The sequence below is a fragment of the Schistocerca nitens genome, chromosome 2, assembly GCF_023898315.1.
Source record: "Schistocerca nitens isolate TAMUIC-IGC-003100 chromosome 2, iqSchNite1.1, whole genome shotgun sequence".
Lineage (NCBI taxonomy): Eukaryota > Metazoa > Arthropoda > Insecta > Orthoptera > Acrididae > Schistocerca > Schistocerca nitens.
Window position 1 is genome coordinate 588,591,871 of NC_064615.1, and position 14,484 is coordinate 588,606,354.

The window sequence follows — 14,484 nt, forward strand, 5'->3', positions numbered from 1 at the left end:
ACAAAGTGTCTGACATCGTCTCAAATACTATCATGAATTTGGTTGTAGTAAAACGTGCAATGGCGAGCAAAAAATTAATTATTAACTGGAATAATTATGTTATGACAATTTACAGGTAAAACTGAGGTGGCCAACATTTGGCCATTTGTGACAGCTGTATGCTATCGTACTACTTACCGTCTTCGGTTACAGGAATTAGCCGTCATAAAACACGGGCACAATTATTCGTTTTGTTAGCTCGTAGCTTTAGTTGTGTGATATGAAGATCGTGGATGAGTACCACATATTATAGTATTAAAATAAATGAACTGGGTGTTTCCAAGACCCTCCGGAAAGTGAGAAGTCTTTCATTAAGAGTGATCATTGTTAAAATTGTGATTGCAGTTTCTAATACATGCTTTTTGTGTGCTTCTGTGTGTGAGTGTATCCAGTAGAATTTGCAGTTTAATCCTGCAGCGACTGACGCTTATTGAAATTTAGAAATCACTAAAAAATTATCGAAGTGGCAGCTCAGTTGTGGGTGCCTATCGCTTGTTCACCAGAGAACTGGGTCGCCATCATCTTTTCTTTATTCAGGCTACACGCAGGACTTCGACAAAGCTTGAGCGTAATTTCACCCTATATGACCAGAAGACACCAAGAAGATAATGAAAAGCGCCAAGGGAGTCCAATAGCGCAGCAGCAGCACTCAGTATTGAGAAGGAGTTGAATGTTAGACTTTCAAGATGATGTCAACGGTTGCGACTATGTGACACATCAACCTGACGAATCCTGCTAAAGATTTGGGACTGCATCCAAACAAAGTTGTAGTGACCGGAGAACTGAAGCCAGACAATCAGAGACTGCGTAGTGAGTTCGCTAATTGGGCCGTACAGCTGTTAGAAGGTAATCCTGATTTTTTTTTATTTCGGTTTAAAACAAAGTCCGGGTCTATACTGACAAGCCACAAACATTGTGACATTTAGAGGTGAACATATATCAGGCTCTCGCAGACATAGCGCCACTATTACAGGACAGAGTGATTAACAATTTCACAACGTCATGTGTGCCAATGTGTGAACAACTTAACGATATTTTGTTCAGAACATAACTGCAATGTCTAAGCTTCAAAATAAATCACAATTTCATTTGACAAGTTGTGTAGTTTAATTTTTAGCAAATTTAGAAAGTATCACTAATAAAGAGATAACCTTCATTCATTTTTTGGTTTTACACTTTCCAGCTAAGTTCTGAAGCTTCTGCCTTCCTTATTAACTGCTGTTCGTTACTACACTTATAATCGGCGACGTATAATTTGATGCACACTGCTGAATATGTTGAATTTCTTATTATTATCACTTGATAAATATAATTTAGAGAAACTAGTCTACCGTTTTCTGCCTTGCGTGCGAAATACTACATGACAATTACTCATTGATAGTTTTGTGTACGTAAACATAATATATCAGTACAATGGGACTTTTCCAGAACTACAGTTTAACCAACACACTAACAAGCTACACTACACAATATACGATATCTCCTAGCAGGCATAGGCCAAGTACATGATTACTGAATTGGTTTCCTTATTAGTGCATTAAGAGATGTGCGTTAGATACAAGACGATTCATTGGTTAACAAGTGCAAGTCATGAGGGAAACTCTTTCTGTAGTCAGAAGTTTAAATGGACCAACATCCAATGAGGGATTTTCCCCTTCTTTGTCTCTCAAAAGAACAACGGCCCAACATTACGCCCTCGATGGCTCGATGCCAAACTGGGTCAGGATGACTATGTGGGTGATGACAGCTGCCAAGGTGGAGATGACCAGGCTCCTGCGGATGTGGAAGAAGCCGCCAGCGGTGAAGCTCAGAGGTGGTCCCCTCCGCACTTCACGCAGGAAGGCCTCTGCTTCTGGTAGCGGCGTCCCACACAGAGCGAACGCCGTTGCCGCCCTGTGCAGCAGGACTCCCGTCCGGCGTTCCTCGTCGCACGCTGCGGCGCAGCACATGGACACCGCCACCAGCTTCACTCCGTGGTAGGCCAGCCACAGGGAAGAGCCGAGCAGGGAATGACTCAGGGCACCGGTGTTTATAACGACGTCCTCTACCAGCAGTGCAATTATTTCGTACGAGCTGTATATGACGCCGAAGAAAGCACCGGCCACCATTAACGCCGCAGCAGGACCGTACTGTTGCTGTAGCGTTTCTGCCGCACGGTGAAGAACAGCGTACGCGGCGCGGAGGTCGTTTATGTTTGCATCTCGTGATCTCTGGGACAGCTTAGGTTCGTAGAGGAGGATGTCTGTAAGGCAGTCATTTGCACACCCTGCTGTTCCAGTATTTGGACAAATTGTCAAGACGAGCTGCCTATTCAATTCTCTGTAGCGCAATAGTAGTTCCATCACCAACAACGTAAAGTGATGAGAGACAAGTGTGCAAAAGACAGTGTAGATGACGTAAGTCATGTACCACAAAACACGATCTTGCTCTGTAATATTGTCATACACTTTGATAACTGTCGCAGTTAAAATAACAACTGTACTCACCGTGCTCACAAATATGACTCCACCAATAGCCTTTCCTCTATCTCTGTTCTCAAGCTGGAGACACTGGTCGACATATTTTAGTCTGTGAAGATATATCCTAATGTGGCCCAGTTTACCAAATGCTGATCTTCCGAAGAGAACGATGTACTCTGACCACTGCATCAACCTGACACCCATACTCATTATGACGATGACACGCGGGAGGATCTGAAACTGGACTGATGCAATGTATATGCTACACAGCATAAAGCAAAGCGCGATCAGAAACCACAAAAATGACAGTAACTCTAAAGCTTTGCAGTTCATGGGCATAAGACCAAGAATTCCCCACAGCGAATAGAGTGGTCTCGTGATGATCAACAGTGCAGCATCGTTGTTCTTGCCAGAGAGATCAACAACTGCCGTTGGATTTTGTCGACGATTCATTTTCGTGCCGGATAATCCTGATTTCCAATTAGCTATAAACAACGCCACCAATGGTTCTTTCACTGTCTTAGACAGCATAACAATGGTCTATCAAGAATTTTGCCTTTTGCATCACTGTACACTACGTTTACAAGAAGTTATTAACTCTACTATCATTATCACTACCAAATAATTTTTAACTCTCCTATAAGACTTCGACTAACAACAGCTCGTGAGATGGGATGGGAACTGTAGAGCACCAACAACACAAGGACGTTATTGATCTTCCCTGAGTTAATCGCAACGATGCACTTGGGACGATAACGCGCAATTTCGAAATCGCTTTAACGTATTAACAGAAGTAAACGTTTTACTTCCTAATGAACCTCAAGACAAAGTGTTCCAGGAAGTAAATAGCTTTTATAATTGATGAGATCTGTGTTCCTAATGCGTGTCGGAATGTACAAAACAGAATAAACACTAACTCCACTAAGAGCCTTCATGTAGAATAAAACAGTATTTAAATAAATCGCTAATTATTTATAAAATCCGATTTGTATTAAATTTATTCGCAGCACAAAATTTAAAGCCCCGTCTTAAAAACATGAACTTGTCATGGAAAGAAAAACAAACCTTACTTTCGCATCACAGCATAGCTAGATGCAACCCAACCTTTCAACAGTGATACTGACGTCTTGCGATAGTTTCCGAACAGTACTATTACCAACGCAAGTTATTACTGGACTAACGAAAAAAAATTTTCAGATTTGTAGCTGTTACGAAGCAACAACGACTATTGCGCAGTATATAAGATGTTTTCTGTACATCCATGCTGCACGAGGCTCGTCTAATGTTGGATGGGCGCAGATACATTTTCGCCTTAAACAGAAACCTTTCTCTATTTCCTTTGCGAAGCTGAATGAAGCAAACGTAACAAAGGTAAGGTTTGCAGAATGTTTCCTGGCGGTTATCACGTTAACGATATCTGATACATTGACACTAACCCATCGCTATATTCGAATGGCGGGACTCTCTATTTTCGGAATACTCGATCTAAAACAGATCTATGAAAAACAAGTTAATACACTGCCGTGGTTAGCCCATGGTTGCTCATACAGAACGGCATATACGGCAACAAACCTCATTATTTATCTGAGTGGAGAGCACAATTCACGCTGCGAACAAAGTTAAAAATGCGATGTATGTAATGCAACCCGAAGATGGAAACCAACAAGCTCTTTTTTTAAGTTGTTTTCAACGTATGCTAGATTTTTCCATAGAAGAAGCCTTCTATTTTGATCATTTTAACAGTGTTGGAGTATCATTCGAAAGAGAAATCACTGAATACTTTCATTCAGAGTGACATTTCTTAAGAGAACTACATTACAATTTCCGTATGACTCTCTAGCTGCCTTTTATTCATGTTGACTTACCTTTGCTAGTTCTCCCACATTCAGTTCAACATCGCTAGATCCCATAGATTGTCCTCACCTATGCTGAGACTCTAAAAGGTTAGGATAATTTCTCATCTAGTTACAACCGCTCTATAACCTTCGTCTGCACTACTGTCATATCAAGAAAGGGAGCATCGGTTTTAGCTATACGAGATCGAGCAAAAAGATAAAAGTGACTATTAGCCTTAGTAAGAAATTATTTCTCGGTGTACTGCTTTCTGTCTTGAATAGTTCGTTTAACGTCAGAGTCCATCAACTCCTTGCAGTATGCTATCGCCTTCCACTCTTACATCATCTACATCAGTACTCCATAAGCCATTTGACGGTGTGTCCCGGAGGGTACTTCTGGTGCCATTATCCGATTCCGCCTCCCCCCCCCCCCCCAATTCTCTATTCCATAGCGGGGCGCGCCAGAAGAATGATAGTCGGCACACCCCTGTATTAGCTCTAATTCCTCAAATTTTTTCGTTGTGGTTATTTCTTGAGACGTTTGTGGAAGGAAGTAATATGTTGTCCGACTCTTCCCGCAATATATTGTCTCCGATGTACAAGTAAACGTATTCGTGATGCAAAACGCACCTTTCGTATCGTGTGCTACTAAAGTTTGTTGAGCATCTGCATAACGTTCTCGCATCGCCTAAATCAAATATCTCCAAACATAATAGTGTAAGGGCCAAACTGGTTCTTCCACTAAGACCGAAGGGCCAAGACCAGGCTATAGTCTAAGTTTCCTAGATGACTGGTATCCTAGTACTGTTAGAAACTCCTCGGTACAATTCGTAAGTTTTCGTGACGCTTACCACTGCCGCCATTGTTTACAAGCTGACACTGCATTGGAAAGCTTTTGACCTTGATCTGTGGCCTTCATTTCATTTCACAAGTGGTGAGAAGTCGCCGTACTCACTAGTATCCAATGCTGATTCATTTTATTTGTCTTAGCACGAGTACTTACTTACGTATTAAGTGTCCAGTATATCGGTTTTCTGCCCATCCTGCTGTAAACCCGTTTCCACACGCCCCCTTGTGCCTCTCGACATATTTTTGAAAATGTCCGGTATCATAGAGTGAAAGGTTCTTCGTTTGTAGCATCAAAGGAGTTGGTGTTGTTGATGAACAACGACCAATCCATCGTCTGGAAAGTGTTCATTTAGGAACTCGCGCAGTGCGAGAGCGTAGTGTTGAGGCACTCTGTCTTGCTACAACCATATGCCTTCTGTGAGACCCTCTCCTCAAGCTGAGATATTAACCGTGTTTGTAATATGTGTAAATAATCCCGCCATTCACAGTAACTTCAAAGAAGTACTATCCAAGCAGATGTTCAGATGTCATCGCTGTCCATAGTATTACGTGAGGCGGGTTCCTCTCAAACTCGACTGTATAATGAGGATTTCCTTTGGTCCAATGGACAATATTTCTAGCACGTGAGTTGCAATAAATGTCACATTCCTCGGAAAGCATAACTTTAGCATGGTACAATACATTTGGAAATTGAGTTAACAAAGCAACATATTCTAAACCGTGCTCATTATGGTTCGTATCCGTTAACTCATTTACGAACGTCGGTGGGAAAGATCTGACCTGAAGGTCTTTTTTTGTGTGATCTCGCGTTCTTTTCCTTAGTATACCAGGTTCCGAAACAGTTTTAAGTGTCGACTTCATATGACGTTGTTCAATCGAAGCAGAGACTCCGGCACATGTTTCTTCTCGTGTCTTCTTCCTTCCACTCTGCGGCACGTCTTTCACACTGCCAAAAGACAACGCACGTCTTTCCCAATTCAGAAATGTTGCCTTTCGCGGTGGAGCCTCACTGAATCTTCCTTGTAGTGCTCCCATAGTCTGTCTCATTGTCTACCCTTTGTGTTGTCCTTCGTGCAGCCACATACTTGTCACTAAGCGCTCCTCGATAGTGCATCCATGACCGCTCACATATGCCATAGCTACAAATTAAAACTCGATTCTTACTGCAAATGCGTGAACTTGTAAACATGAATTCCAACGACTGATAAGAAGTAACATAGCTACCTACCTGCATAATAATTTTTACTAATCAGAGGATACTAAGACATGGGGAGTAAATGCCACTCGTGAAGGTCATTATGCTGCTCTTTCACGATACGTTGTTACCTCCTTGTGCCATTTACTGACGGCGGATAAATAATGGATGGCATGAGTGCACCAGTTGAAGAAATATGTGCAGAGAAATCTAATTTATTTAAAATCACCACTTGAAAGGTGGCTACACTGAGCCACAGCGCCAGAGATCGCGCTAGAGAGTATTGTTCCGCCGCCTCCACTGGCAGTGATTATTGAGAACTCGTAGTGGGCAGTGCTTTGGGAGAACTCCGTGCATGGGGGCTTATTTAAAATATAATGAAAATAATTTTAATTTTTCGTGATTTAGTAGCTGTCTGTCCAATTACGAAGTCTCGTAAACGGTTGGCCCTGACTAGTATTATTACGCTATCTGACTGCATAGAACAACAACAAAGAATGAAATGGAAATTTTCATCAACACAATTAATTAATTAAGTCCCCAGCAACTATAAAACCTACGAAACCAAAGCACAAGTATAACTGTTCTGTGTGTGGAAGTATGACTCAACGTACGCATCTGGCACGGTTCTTCTTCAACAACACAAGAAATTTTAAATATCATTTAAATAAAAATACCATAATTACTCAAGAGAACCAGAATTACACTCTAATCCAAGAACACAAGCCAGATGCTTTGTTGACTGAACCTGTAATGACGCATTATTTAAGACACTGAAATAATGAAAAAAAAACACAGAATATTTTACCTTCATATATATTGACGAAAAGCACTCTGATCATTACAGTATTTCCATTCGAACCATCTGCTGTCTATCCCATCAAACAACTGCATAAAACATGGAACAAGCACTCCTTACTACAACATCTCGACAAGCACACTCCACCACGACCTCTCAACAGGAACTGACTACCACGAGTCCTCGACAGGCACTCCCACTACGACATCTCAATAATCACTGCCAGTGGAGGCGGCGGAACAATACTCTCTAGCGCGATCTCTGGCGCTGTGGCTCATATTGAGATGTCGTAGTGGGCAGTGCTTGGGGAGAGCTCGTGGTAGTCAGTGCTTGTTAAGAACTCGTAGCAGAGAGTGTTTGTTGAGATGTGCTAGTAGGGAGTGCTTGCTGAGATGTGATACTGAAAAGTTCTTGTTGAGATGTGGTAATAGCGAGTCGGTGTGGAGATATATTGTAATGATTAGAGTGATTTTGGTCAATATATGAAGGTATGACTACACTGAGCCACAGCGCCAGAGATCGCGCTAGAGAGTATTGTTCCGCCGCCTCCACTGGCAGTGATTATTGAGATGTCGTAGTGGGCAGTGCTTGTCGAGGACTCGTAGTAGTCAGTTCGTGTTGAGATGTGCTAGTGGGCAAGGCTTATCGAGATGTTGTAGTAAGGAGCGATTAGACAGCATTATTTAGTTCGCAACGACATTCTTTTTAAACGAAAATCGGTCGACAACTGTGTTTGGTTAGTTTGTATTCCTGATGAGTGGGTTAATAAGCTGATTTGGTATACGCGTTTCAGTTATGCACACTTTGGTCCCAGAAAATGCTTTCATAAATTACGGGAAAATTGCTACTTCAATAATATGGAAAAACGCATTCGATCTGTTCTTGCCAAATGCAAGTTATGTCAAAAGGCTAAGCCGCCAACTGTTTCTCACAGAGCACCGTTGTTTCCTATCATTCCAGCGAAATTAAAGGACATGGCTGCAGTCGATTTGTTCGGTCCAGTGGTTCGTTCTACTAATGGTTTTGCGTACATTTTCGTAGCAGTGGAATTGACATCAAAATATGTGTGTTTTACACCTTTACGCAAAGCAACAGCTCGTTCAGTATCTAATGCTTTCATCAAACATTTTCTTAAAGAAGTTGGTCATGTTGATAAGGTTATATCAGATAATGGATCACAGTTTCGCTCTAAAATTTGGCTTCGTACTCTATGGCGTCGTAAGATTAAACCAATTTTTATTTCACTTTTTCACCCTCAATCTAATGCTTCAGAGAGATGGATGAAGGAAATCAATAAATTGTGCCGTCTTTATTGTCATCAGAATCACAGAACTTGGGATCAGTATCTTCATATTTTTCAAAACATTCTGAATGAACTTCCTAATGACTCAACTTCTTTACCGCCTCTATTGATATTAAAAAATAAAGTACCAACAAATCGCATTTCTGAAATCGTTCCTTTTCCGCCTTCACGGAAACTGCGGCATTCTGAAGTTGTCAACCTGGCTCTACGAAATATTGCGTCTGCGGCTGCTAGAAGAGAGAAATCAGCTAAACGTCCTGGTCGTTTAAAAAATTTTGTCAGTTGGTCAAAAGATGTTAATTAAGTCTCATCGTTTGTCTCATAAAGGAAAAGGCTTATGTCGCAAATTTTTTCTGCTTTATAACGGTCCATATAGGATTCGCAAAATTATCCATGATAACACTGTCGAAGTAGAAACTCTTAAATCTCGGCGCTCTAAGGGAATACATCACATACCTAACGTTAAAATTTTTGTGGAATGACATACTTTAGAGAAACTAACAGCTACATGTAAATATGCGGAGAGTACAAGGATACCGCGCTGTGTTTTGGCGGCGGCACATACTCAAAGCAACAGTCAGTCTGCGCGCCGCACAAAGCTGTCGTTGACCGCAAACAATCACTTTCTACGTCACGCGTCTACAGCTGATCGAGCGCTCAGTGCGAATGCACTGACAGACGTAAACAAATACACAGTCTAATTTCTCGGATTAAATTCAGTATAAAGCTATGGTGACTTTATAAATTATGTTATTAACGTTCAGTATTTTTCAGGATACGGTTGTGTAAAATATTTAAGACCTTCAGGTAAATTCTGTGCGTGTCCGACGTTAAGACGACTTGCTTTGGAGAAAATTTCAGGAAGAATGTAATTTCGAAGAAAAAAGTAATAAACTAAAAAGGGTAACTATTAATTGAGTTTATTTTTCAGGTAACATATTTCCACTTAGGTACGTACTTTAGACGTAATTTGCTGCTTGCGATTACGTGACTCATACTTTGTGCTAAATTTCATGTTCTATGATTTTACTTGTGAAGCGACGTGCTTGTGTACATTTACTGATTTTGACGATGATTGATTAATGAACAGGCTTGTTATTTGTATATATTATGCATCGCTTGGCTGCACTGCTTTTTCACTGATGACATATTTTTCTATTATGTGCCTGCTGTGCTTATTTATTTAAATTATAATTGTCACCTGATTAATTGTGCTGACTGTAGTTAGGTATGTAGGTTACACTTTGTGATTTATCTGCTTGCGCCTTCATGTTTACTTATTAAGATTACATATGAACATTTATTTGCTTATGCTGAATGATGCTAATGACTTGTTTATTACGTAAGATATATGTTTGCTGCTGTGCGTATGGATTGCATATTTACACACTTCTGTTTTGTTGTCATAACTACTCTTTAATTTAGAATATAGAAATGCTGATATACTGTGTACGAACATAGAGTTTAGGTTACACTGTGGTATTAATTATAGATTGTTTGCTTGGCAGAGCCTCGTTGTAGGGATTGTGCTGCATCCACTTGTTGACATTCTGTTCTCTACTGGTATATTTACTCGCTATTGCATGTTTTGCTTACGCTCAGTGCTTTATATTTTTAAGATAAGAAAATGAACTGCTATAATTCGACGAACGACATTAGTACGAGAAACTTCATAGAAGTCAATGAGCTGGAGGTTTTATGGAAGCTGTATAAATTTATGCTAATAGGAAGGAAGATAACGACATGACATACCAACACTAGGTTTAGACCATCGACAGTTATTACACTGCATTTTTCGTGAGTAATTGAAATAGGAAGTGACACTTGACACAAGAAATACTCCACATGTTTGCTTCTGCCATGATTCTTGAAGTGGTGTACACACTGTGAAATATTATGATCATTCACACTCCGTAATCGTAATTAATTACTGAGAGTTATTCGAACTAAGTCTGTTAGAGGTCATGTACGCATTTCTTTTATTTAATGATGGACAAGGTAAACAAAATGTATCTTATAATTTATAATGAGTAGCAGATTTGGATCAGATGGATTACACGAGAAGTTGTGTGTTGACATTGTGTCTTCGGATTGTATGAGATGATGAATTGAGGTTTGCATTAGGATTTTGTCTGCACTTGTTCGAGGAGACTGACTAGAGGAAAGAGTTGTTATGGAAGTGAAATGATATTGGCAATGAGGTTATATATATCGACGTATTGAAGAGGTATGATTGAGGTATTGAGATAAATGATGACTAACTGACAACCTCAGCTGCTGATAGGTGTTGTTGTTATACCTCGATGTGGACAGCTGAAAATGTGTGCCCCGACCGGGACTCGAACCCGGGATCTCCTGCTTACATGGCAGACGCTCTATCCATCTGAGCCACCGAGGACACAGATGAATAGCGCGACTGCAGGGACTTATCCCTTGCACGCTTCCCGTGAGACTCACATTCCCAACTGTCCACAATTCTACATATGTATTGTACCTTATAGACATTTGCCCACCCACTCATTACTCGCGCACGTGCTGGCGATTCCCGTAAGAGTTAGGGCAACCTGTGCGCATTCGCACAGACAAAGGTCAATGGCTGGGTAGCCTTTAACTATATACAAAGACAGTAACATGTTCTCGAAAGAACAATAACTGTTCTTTCGAGAACATGTTACTGTCTTTGTATATAGTTAAAGGCTACCCAGCCATTGACCTTTGTCTGTGCGAATGCGCACAGGTTGCCCTAACTCTTACGGGAATCGCCAGCACGTGCGCGAGTAATGAGTGGGTGGGCAAATGTCTATAAGGTACAATACATATGTAGAATTGTGGACAGTTGGGAATGTGAGTCTCACGGGAAGCGTGCAAGGGATAAGTCCCTGCAGTCGCGCTATTCATCTGTGTCCTCGGTGGCTCAGATGGATAGAGCGTCTGCCATGTAAGCAGGAGATCCCGGGTTCGAGTCCCGGTCGGGGCACACATTTTCAGCTGTCCACATCGAGGTATAACAACAACACCTATCAGCAGCTGAGGTTGTCAGTTAGTCATCATTTATTTCAGGGAAAAGCTGCACGGTCATCAACAATAACTGTTCTTTCGAGAACATGTTACTGTCTTTGTATATGAGGTATTGAGATTATGTGAAGTTGTTGATTATTGGAGTTTTCGTGGACAAGAGGTAAGGTAAATGATACTGATGATCGACGTATTGAAGAGGTATTATTGAAGTATTGAGATTATGTGATGCTGATGATTATTGGAGTTTTGGTGGATAAGAGGTGAAGTAAGTGAGGAGCATATTTTTTTTTTTTGGTCTATATGGAACAAGGAGGATAAAGATGGCAGACTAGAACACTCAAGTAGAAGGAAGATTGTCTACACACACACTTTGTTAAATCACTAAGCAGTATATACTTTTTTTGAAGAGAGGAAGTATTTGCATATCTTGGCTCACTGACAGTTGTACAGCAACCGTACATTTTGATCTGGCTTGGCAAACATTGGTCTTGAAATGATGACTATGACGTTGACTAACTATTATTGACTGTTATACATTGCTGCCACTACTACTTGATACACATGAAGAACATAAAATTTTGACAGAATTGCATTTACACAGTTAACACTATTCAATTACACAGTAGCACTAATGTGGATGAAAGATGAATGAGTGTGTTTTGTGTGTTTTCCTTTTATAATCCCAGAGAAGTGATCCCAACCTATCTCCTAAATATTATTTTAATTGTTTGTTGTGGCTTGCACTGACACCCATAAATATTATAGGTTTACTGGTATTTGTGTATTGTAATAGTTAATAGGACAATTATCAGATATCATTTGTGTGTTTGTTATGATTTGTATGTTTAGTGTAAAAGCATTGTATGTGTATTCAAACTATTGTTCATGCCTGAACTGTCTGATTAGTGATGGTGCTGCACTTTTCAACATGATGTGTGACATTTAGTCATGTTTAATTTCTGCTGATGAACAGTGTGATTAGTGAAAGTGAATATTATGGACTGCGGTCTGCACCTGTTCAACATTGCTGGTGCCACTAATGGAACTGCTTATACTGAAATGGTGTTACTTGTTGGTGTCTGCACCTATTCAACATTACTGGGTGCCACTGATGGACTACTGCTACTGAAAAGATGTCACCTGTTGATATCTGCACCTGTTCAACATTGCTGGTGCCACTGATGGAACTGCTTATACTGAAATGGTGTTACTTGTTGGTGTCTGCACCTATTCAACATTACTGGGTGCCACTGATGGACTGCTTCTACTGAAAAGATGTCACCTGTTGATATCTGCACCTGTTCAACATTGCTGGTGCCACTGATGGAACTGCTTATACTGAAACGGTGTTACTTGTTGATGTCTGCACCTGCTCAACATTGCTGGGTGCCACTGATGGACTGCTTTTACCGAAATGATGTCACTTGTTGGTGTCGGCACCTGCTCAACATTGCTGCGTGCCACTGGTGGACTGCTTTTACTGAAAAGATGTCACCTGTTGCTGTGTGCACCTGCTCAACATTGCTGGTGCAACTAATGGAACTGCTTATACTGAAATGGTGTTACTTGTTGGTGTCTGCACCTGTTCAACATTACTGGGTGCCACTGATGGACTGTTTCTACTGAAAAAATGTCACTTGTTGGTTTTTGCACCTGTTGACCATTGCTGGGTGCTACTGCTGGAACTGTCAACTGCTTATTCTTGAGCTATGGAAAGCGTTTATGTGAATATTTGTATAAACTGATTTTTTTGTGTATTACTGTTTGTGAAAAGTTATGAGACTCTTACCTGCACATATTCGTCATTGCTGACGCTATTGATTGAACTGTTTAACCACATAATACTTGTGTAAATTGTTATGTAAAGTCATATGTATGAAGGAATTTGTATTGCTTACTGTATTTTATATATTGGGTTATTGAAAGGTCAGTGCAAAGCCAAAATTTTATCTAGTTATATGATATTTACGCATTAATATTATATTTTATTTTTGTCTGTTTTTTTTTACGAATTTGGTGGTATTTTCACCACCAATGCTGGCAAAAATACCATCAAATTCTAGCCTGTGGAGGAAGGGCATATGAAAGGTGGCTACACTGAGCCACAGCGCCAGAGATCGCGCTAGAGAGTATTGTTCCGCCGCCTCCACTGGCAGTGATTATTGAGAACTCGTAGTGGGCAGTGCTTTGGGAGAACTCGTGGTAGTCAGTGCTGAGATGTCGTAGTGAGGAGTGTTTGTTGAGATGAGCTAGTAGGCAGTGCTTGCTGAGATGTGATACTGAAAAGTTCTTGTTGAGATGTGATAGTAGCGAGTCGGTGTGGAGAGATTGTAATGTCTAGAGTGCTTTTCATCAATATAAATTAAGGTAACAAACTACTTTTCTTTTCTTTCTCATTATTTCAATGTCCTGAATAATGCGTCATTACAGGTTCAGTCAACAAAGCATCTGGCTTGTGTTCTTGTATTAGAGTGTAATTCTGGTTTTCTTGAGTAATTATGGTATTTCTATTTTCTTTAATTAATTCAGTATAAATGATATTTAAAATTTCTTGTGTTGTTGAAGAAGAACCGTGCCAGATGCGTACGTTGAGTCATACTTCCACACACAGAACAGTTACACTTGTGCTTTAGTTTCGTAGGTTTTATAGTTGCTGGGGACTTAATTAATTAATTGTGTTAATGAAAATTTCCATTTCATTCTTTGTTGTTGTCAAGATTTTAAACATGGCTGCAGCAGCAACTGTTAAAATTCTTCTTGTTCTATGCAGTCAGATTGCGTAATAATACTAGTCAGGGCCAACCGTTACGAGACTTCGTAACCGAACAGACAGCTACTGAAGCAAAAAATTAAAATTATTTGCATTCTATTTTAATTAAGCCCCCATGCACACTTTGTCAGCAAACACAGTGGCTCGAAGGGAAGGGTAAATTATATCACTGAAAACACGTTAACGCAATTGTATGAGAACATTTGACAGATAAAGC

General features: G+C 40.4%; 1 protein-coding gene across 1 annotated transcript; it reads right to left on the reverse strand.

Moving 5' to 3' along the window:
- Nucleotides 1–1,727: 1,727 nt before the first annotated feature.
- Nucleotides 1,728–2,708, reverse strand: LOC126235178 (putative gustatory receptor 2a). Its single transcript, XM_049943908.1, has one exon. It carries the CDS (start codon nucleotides 2,706–2,708, stop codon nucleotides 1,728–1,730), a length of 981 nt encoding a protein of 326 aa, XP_049799865.1.
- Between the last annotated feature and the right edge of the window lie 11,776 nt (nucleotides 2,709–14,484).

Bases quoted from the DNA above. Each gene is read 5' to 3' on its own strand.
- LOC126235178 (XM_049943908.1), bottom strand. From the start codon at position 2,708: ATGAGTATGGGTGTCAGGTTGATGCAGTGGTCAGAGTACATCGTTCTC.